This window comes from Balaenoptera acutorostrata, chromosome 5, assembly GCF_949987535.1.
Source record: "Balaenoptera acutorostrata chromosome 5, mBalAcu1.1, whole genome shotgun sequence".
In the NCBI taxonomy this organism is placed as follows: Eukaryota; Metazoa; Chordata; class Mammalia; order Artiodactyla; family Balaenopteridae; genus Balaenoptera; species Balaenoptera acutorostrata.
In genome coordinates this window covers 92,010,515-92,018,831 of record NC_080068.1, presented here as the reverse complement: position 1 = coordinate 92,018,831, position 8,317 = coordinate 92,010,515, and the positions used below count along the sequence as shown (strand labels likewise).

Below are 8,317 nucleotides of genomic sequence, written 5' to 3'. Positions count from 1 at the left end.
AAGATTTACCAGGCAAACAGTAAACATAAGAAAGGTGGAGAGGTTGTATTAGGTGGAGAGGTTGTATTAGGTGGAGAGGTTGTATTATTATCAGACAATATAGAATTCAAGCCAGGAGTATTAAGAGAGATAAGGAGGGGCAGTTCATGAAAGAAGGAAAGAGGGGGGGTGGGGAGAGAGAGAGAACGGAAGGAAGGAAGGAAGGAAGAAAGGGAGGGTTAAATAATCAGGAAGACTTGAAAGCCTAACAGAAGACATAAAAATCATACATATATATGCACCTAATAACACAACTTCAAAATGCATAAAGGCAAAACTCATCAAACTAAAAGAAGAAATAGACAAATCCACATTCACAGTTAGATTGTAATATTCTCCTTTCGGAGAATGATAGAACAACTAAATTTAAAAATTCATAAGGATATAGTTAATCAGAATAACACTATCAATACCAAACTGAATTAATATTTATAGAAAAAAATTGACAGTTTCATAACTACTCAACTGCAGAATACACATTCTTTCTTAAAGCACACATAGGATGTTCACCAAGGTAGATAATATGGTGGCTTATGAAATGAGTCTCAATAAACTCCAAAAGGTTGAAATTTTAGTGACTCCTTTCTGTCCACAACAGAATTAAATTAAAAATCAGTAATAATATCCAGGAATCATTTTGCAATATATACAAATATTGAATCATTATGTTGTATACCTGAAAGTAATATAATGTCATGTGTCAACTACACTGTAATTAAAAAATAATATCTAGGGCTTCCCTGGTGGTGTAGTGATTAAGAATCCGCCTTCCAGTGCAGGGGATGCGGGTTCGAGCCCTGGTCCGGGAACATCCCACATGCCACGGAGCAACTAAGCCTGTGCGCCACAACTACTGAGCCCACGTGCCACAACTACTGAAGCCTGCGCGCCTAAAGCCCGTGCTCTGCAACAAGACAAGCTACCACAATGAGAAGCCCATGCACTGCAACGAAGAGTAGCCCCTGCTCGCCGCAACTAGAGAAAGCCCGTGCGCAGCAATGAAGACCCCACACAGCCAAAAATAAATAAAATAAAAATAAATAGTGTATATGTGTCAATCGCAATCTCCCTAAAAATATATCTATATAATAATTTTAAAATAATATCTAGAAAATAATATCTAATCAGCTAGAAGAAGAGGAAGTCAAATCCCAGTTAAGTAGGAAGAAGGAAATAATAAAGAACAAAAGTCAATAAGCTAGAGAATAGATAATCAATGGAACCATAGATGGCTTTTTGAAAAAATTTAAAATTTTTATAAACTTCTGGCCATATTAGTCAGTAGAAAAAAAAAAGAGAAAATGCAAAATACCAAAATCAGGGATGTTTGAAAAAATGACAAGGTCCTGGCTCTCGTGGACTTCTGGTGGGGGAAACATGTACATTGTCATACAAAGAAATATACAGGTATAGACTGTGGTAAACTCTATGAGAATTCTGCAGGGGAGGGAGAGGCCGATTGGGGTTGGAGAAGGGCACCTCTGCAGAGGTAAGTTAACTTCGACCCCTGCGCTCCACGAGGAGTAACATCAGCCCCTCCCGCCGTCTTTGCGGCCCCTAGGAAGCAGGTGGCGGCCCCGCCCCGCGCGCCGCGCCCCCCCATCTCAGCCGCCCCTGCCCTTCCGCGCAGGCGCGGGATGGGCGCGAGGTGGGGCTCGGCCGGCGGCTGGGCGGGGCAACCGCCGGGCGGGCGCCGAGCGGGACCACACACTGGAGAGGTGCTTTCGGTGCCGGTTCCCCGCGATGCCGAGGCCAGACCCGGACGCCTCGCCTCTGTGAGTCAGTCTCAGCGCGGAAGGCACAGAGGGAGGCCATGGCGGAGCCCTCCGAGCCCGGGCGGCAGGCGTCCGCGGGCGGCGGGAGCCTGGAGGAGGAGGACGAGGAGGACGAGGAGCGGGAGCCGCTGCTGCCGCGGATCGCCTGGGCCCAGCCGCGGAAGGGCGCTCCGGGGGGCGCCGTGAGGCTGGAGAAGGCTGCCGGGGAGGAGGGCGCGGCCTCCCCTAACCAGGCCAGTGACCGGGAACTGCTGCTCCTGCCCAGGGATGCGTCTTTCTCTTCTTCCCTGAGTTTGGAGCGCCTGCGGAGCTCGCCCACCAACCTGGACCGGAACCGCCCCGTGGGTTCAGGTGCGATCCGGCTCTTCCCTTCCCCGGCGCCCTCCCAGAGCGCCTGTCGCCGCCGCCGCTTAGCCCCCCATTCAAGCCCCTCCTTGGGTCCCTACCCCCGGCTTCTTTCGCTGTCTCCCGCTAGCCCTTGCCTAGTAGGAAAGGCTCTTCGCCGGGCATCAGGTCCGACGCACAGGCCGAGGGTCAGCCGCTGGTCACACCTTGGACACCGCGCCGTTCTCTCCTGCTTCCCCGTTTACTCGCACCTTTTCCAGGGGCTATAAGCTGCTTCACCTGAGGCCCGGGGTTGTCATTAAACACTGATCCTTGAGGCCTCCCCTAAGAGTGAGCCTAAACTTTTGGAATCAGACAGGAAAATTTAACACTGTAAAATGACGTAAGTTGTTTGCTCAAGTTTGGACTTGAGTTTTGGGGTAAGAACCCTGAACTACCAGGAAAGTTGGTGAATTTGCAAGGTGGATGACAGCCGAGAGACAGAGAGCAAGAATATCCGGTTGCCACTGGGACACGTTTCAAAAACTTTTTAAATTAAATATTGTTACTGTAACATTAGCCAAAGGGGGCAGAAGCAGTTGAATTTCTGTACCTGCTCTCTCTCTTGCAAAGTTTCCTTTCCTGAGTCATTTCTATTTTTATACTTTAAAAAGAAAAAGAAAAAAATTGTTTCACTCTTAAGCAGACTGACAGCCTCACGTGAAAGAGAGGATAATTGAAATGATGTTGAAAGGTATGCGACTGCAGGCATTGATATTTATTGATAAATCGAATTTTTTGGCATGATCGAGTCGAATAAGACTAATTGGATAGTAAAATAGAATAGGCTTGTAAGAGTCCTAGGTAGAGCTGAGACAGGCTAGTTTGTAAAATGGCCGTGATAACACCTACTTGCTGGTGGTAAGGATGGTTTAAATGACCAGATGTGTGCATTGTGCCTGGAGTTCATTCCACATGTGAGCTTAAAGAAAAGGCACAGAAAATGTAGTTTTCATTAATGCTGCTTAAGTTTTTCTGGAGTGGTTAGATTTTACATGTCCTGCTATTAGTACACTAATGGGGCTTCTACAATTTAAAGAATTCTGGATAGAGTAGGTTATTCTAGTTGTAGTTGAATTTATGGTCAAATATTCTAGAGTAAATAAATCAGAGCAGCCCAAGGGAAGCAGACTTTAATGAATAAAGCTTTAACAAACCTGTCTAATATACAGGCGGCTAGCTACCATTATGTTAGCTTTTGGATGCATTGACAGTACAACATTTAACAGAACAAACAAACATGCATTTGCAATCAAATCACAAATGGATCCACATTCACCCAGCTACATTGATAATATGGATATATATTACCTAGAAACCGATCTGTGAAGTAACTAAGATTTGTGTGAGTAGCTTGCCTTTTTCTACCCAAAGTTACCTGTGTAGCTAGATTTTAAAAGAGCCTAAAACCTTGAAAATATATTTATTCTATGAAGGTGAGGTTTTGTAAACAAATGATATTTAGGCTAGGGAAAGTAAAAGTGGAGATAGAGTATAATATTTGAATACAAATGGATTATTAAAGAGAATTCCAACCTTTTGAATGGCAGTAACTTACTTATATCACAGTTTACAGTTTGCTAAGATCTTTTTTTGTATATTTCATTAATTCTCACAATAGCACAGCAAGTTAGTTGTTATTTACCCCCATCCTGAGTGTGAAGACTGAAAATGAATGAAAACTGTAATGACTAGCAGTTGATAGAACTTCAGAGGTAAGCCAAAGTCAAGGTCCAGGAAGTGGAAAAGCCAGACTGAACCTAGTTTTTTCATGTCCTACAGTTTTTCCATTTTGCTGTAGATCCCCAAGTGTTATAAAATAATTGTTAACTTTTGTTTACTTATTATGGAGGTCTTATTTTTAATGGATTGAAGAATAGTTTTGAACTGTAAAAACTATTTTTAAAATTTCAAACCATTCTCCTAGAAAGTTCATAATTAATTTAACTAGATGATTAAGTTTAGTTATTTTTTGAGTCCATTAACTTGCTTTGTCCTTTACCATCCAATTTCCATGAAGCCACCTCTCTAGTTCCAAGATATTCTTGCCTTTAGATTAATATTAACGTCATTTATGATGCTTAACTATTTTGTTTATGCAAACAGGAGCTTTATGTACTTTACCCAGTGGAAGAATGTCATATGTCTGTTATCTTTACTTGAACAAGACATGTGACAAAGTCTAGAACCAGCATAAACATAGTGTTGTTGGATCAATGTCAAAAGGATTAGTGGCATTCCTTGTTCCAGTTGTCATTTTAATCAGTGAGTTGAAGAGTAGTAAAGATGATAACAGTTAATACCCACAAAACAGTACGTGCAGGGCATGGTTCTATGTGCTTCACATGTATTAATTTATAACCAACCCTATGATGTGAGCACTATTTTTTATTTATTTTCATTTTAAGGAAGCACAGAGAGGTGAAGTGAAGGTCCCAGTTAATATAAACCAGAGGCACTTATCAATTTTGTTGGAGAGCCTGGCAATTAGAGAATGATGTTAGAATTCACAAAGAGCTTCCAAAGTAAAAGAGAGTGTGTGTTTATAAGCCATTTAATGATTCATGGTGGCTTATAAATGTACGAACAAAATAAAATCATTTAAAAGTAAGGAAAATATATGAGAATGGGAAGTAAGAGCAATGAAATAAATAAGATGGAGGCTGGAATAAGAGTACGCAAAATTAACATCACACACTCAATACAGGCAGCCCACAAATTTGATATTTAAGATATTTAAGATTAAGATTACTGAGCAGCCAACTTGAGAGAAACACAGTCACTTGCAAGACAATCACTCTGTCCATAGACAGACTAGTTATTTGAACCAAGACAAAACTGGCAAAGGATAAACTGTCATGTATTCTCTTGGAGAAGAGATTATATGCTGAGTAATATCTTGGTAATAAAAGTGTTGAATTTCACAGGAGTGTTTCTTACAACTTCCCTGAAGTTCATTTCAGTAGAAGTAATTCTAGTGGGTGGTGGTATCAGTATTGCTAGGTCTAGATTGAAGATGCTGATAGTCTGGCTTAATTTAGAGGAAGGTGTTAGAAGAGTGGATATCCCATGGATCTTGACAATCCTCCAAAGCTGAACTTTTGAAAGGTAGTGAGCAGCAGTGTGTTGGAGATATTCCTCAGCCAATAATTAGAATACACTTATTCTTGTTTTCCATTTATTGCAGAGATCCGTCATTCAGCAAATGTTTCAGTGTCTATGGGGTGCCAGTGGAAATTGAGGCCTTGGGGAAACCGTGGTGGCCAGATATCAAATGGATGTCCAGTCACAAGCCTTGTCCCCATGTAACCTTATAACCTAATGGAGGAAAGAGTCAATTAAAACAAACAGTTCTAACAGAGGGTATATGTGCTTGGATGGGGAAAGCCAAGGCTTCCATTGAGCCATACCCTGGATTTAGGGGCCAGGGAAGATTTAGCAGAGGAAGTAGCGTCCAATTTGAGACTTGAGGATGAATAGCACTGGAACCCCTGAGGGTTCCAGTTTGGGTCAGATCACCAAACTTGTGAGCCAGCTACTTTTCTTTTTAGAAAATATTCTTGCCAGTGGGTAAGATATAGTCCCAACCCTTAGGTGAGGAAGAGTTCATTTTGATTTATTTATTTAAAATGAGAACTTGATAAGTTACCATGCATACTTATATAAAACTAAATATAAGAGGTTATACAAGGGGTTCTCTTAATCCGTTTTCCATTTCTGCTTATCAGAGGATCAGCTGTAACCCTTACGTGTGGTTAAGGGTTTGTTAATAAATAATTCGCAAATTTATTGAGGGTTTACCATGTGCCAGGTACAGTTTTAAGCACTTGGCATATATCACAGGGCAAAACAAAGCTCTCTGCCCTCCTGGAACATAGATTATTTTGTTATAGTGTTGCAAGGTGATCAGATGAAGTCGAAGGATGGATAAGAATTAGCCATAGAAAGGAAACTTGGCATATACATCAGAACAGCATGGGCAAAGGTTCAGAGGGTGGGCTGGATGCCTTGTGAAAAGTGTGGAGTTTGAATAGGACTGGAACTTGACTAGAAGGCCACTGCTTCTTGGAGGAGTGCCAAAGAGAGTATACAGAGATAGAACTCACATTCTCAGAAAATTTGAATATTTTTTGATACAGGGACAAATAAAAATCTCATAGTTTATTTCTTAAAAGGGAGAAAGTAATTTTAAAAATTTAAAGAAGATATAGCTAATTAAGCCCTCAGCTATTAAAAATCAAACCAAACAATGACAACAGACCTTCAAACCAAATCTCCATGGCACATTTATCTTGAAGTGGTGTAACTTTAGGGTGTGTTCTCCAACTTAAACTCATTGCTAAATACACATTTAGGTAAATAAAATGAAGAAAGTTGTAGAATGTAATTGTGAGTTATGAATCAGAAAAATTACTAAAAAATAATTACTTTGATTTTTAGAATAGTTGATATATAGCCTTTTTTTTTTTCCTGGCGGTAGTTAGGTAGGACCAGTTGTCTCTTAAGTGCCTTTCTGGATTGTGATGGTAAATCCAGACCATTTTCAAAGAATGCCAGTTTTCATGTAGGGAGATAATCTCATTTATCCAAAAGAGTTGCTCAATAAAGGGACAAGTTAAAGAAAAAGGGATTGAGAACATCCAGGCTGATTTTATAGGAATCGTTCTGATCTGATTTTGGTTGAAGCTGAATTCAGAGTATGATCCTGGGCTCCGTGAGAGTAACAAAGGCAGGTTCTATGGTGAACTCATAAAGCTTAACCCATAAAGCAATTTGATAACATCTAATAGTAATGTCAAAGTCTGCACATAGTTTCCAAAAGAATTGGAACAGGATGGGAGAGACCAAAAGGGGTCCAAGAGTTTAGCCATTTCAACATGAATTAGTATGACAGGACTCCTAAACAACAATTGTAATACTAGAGTGCTTCTTATTTTGGTATAGTGTCAAGACTGAGAGATATCTCTATTCTCTGCAATGGGTTGCTTGATTCTGGAGACCATATTTTAAAGTGGCACATTGAAAACTGAAGCATGAAGCAGGAGGGCAACTCGGATGCTGAAAAGCCTGAAAAAACTTCCATATGGAAGGAGGCGGAGAATAGAGGAGACTTAGGGGAGCATGAAATGATCTTCAGCTATTTGAAGGGCTATCCCTGGGAAGAGAGGAGTAAGTAGACTTTTGTTTTGCTCCAGATGGCAGGTCTAGGACATTGGGTGAAACTACAGGAAACCTATTTCTGAAAAAGAAAGTTTATATTTGTTTTCAAACAAACACAAAAAGTATGGAAAAAGGAGTGATCTCTCTTTGGAAGTGTTTAAACATTGGTCCAGAGACCACCTGCTTGGTGATGTATTATGGAAAGTACATCAGTACTGTGAGCAAAGCTGAAATAAATAGCTTTTCAAGTTCTTTCTTGTTAAGAGCCCTGATCTAGAAGAAATATCATTTGACTAATTATAATTATTATTGGCCTATTCTGCCACACAACTAATACTTCATTTAAGTCATTTAAATGTTTATGAAGAACCCACTAAACGCCAATTCCTCTTCCAGGTGCTAGGGATGCACAGTGAACAAGAAAGACAAAGTTTCTCCTTCATTCTTAAGAATTTTCATGGAATAGATCTGGAAATAGTATATCAATTGTATAGACTTGACTAAAGTACTTGGATTATTTATTCTTTTAAGTAGGTTAAATATGCCCAAGGGCCCTTTTTGTAGTATTTTTCTCAGCATAAACTTTTAAAAATTAGTAAATAATAGTTTTATTTATGTCTGAATTAAGGAAAATTTTAAATTAAGGAAAGTTTATAGTTTGAATTTTCATAAGATTGACGTGTAATAGCATTTAAATGCCTTTCAGAGTAAAATGTGAATAATTTTTGGCTTCTCTACCACTTTAAATGATTAATTATTAATTCTGCAAGTGTTTATTGAATGCCTTTTATGTTCCAGGAACTATAAAAGTTCTGGGTATATAGCAGTGAGAGAATCCTTGTCTTCTTGGGAGCTCACAAAATAAATAAGTTATATAATATGTTAGGTGATAAGTGCTAACCAGAAAAATAAAGTGGAGGTTAGGGGAGATTGGGTAGGGTCTTGGGGGCCAATATAAG

The 8,317-nt window shown here is 40.0% G+C and overlaps 1 protein-coding gene across 3 annotated transcripts in view; it reads left to right on the top strand.

Annotated features, from left to right (window-relative positions):
- The first annotated feature begins 1,705 nt into the window (after positions 1-1,705).
- PI4K2B (phosphatidylinositol 4-kinase type 2 beta) overlaps positions 1,706-8,317 on the top strand; it is a 31,494-nt gene continuing 24,882 nt past the window's right edge. For all 3 annotated transcript variants that reach the window (XR_009008430.1, XM_057547278.1, XM_007168448.3), the window contains exon 1: positions 1,706-2,165. Coding sequence is in view for 2 of the 3 variants with exons in the window: in XM_057547278.1 (XP_057403261.1) it covers positions 1,853-2,165 (313 nt within the window). In the remaining variant the exon portion in view is untranslated. The remainder of the gene's footprint in view (positions 2,166-8,317) is intronic.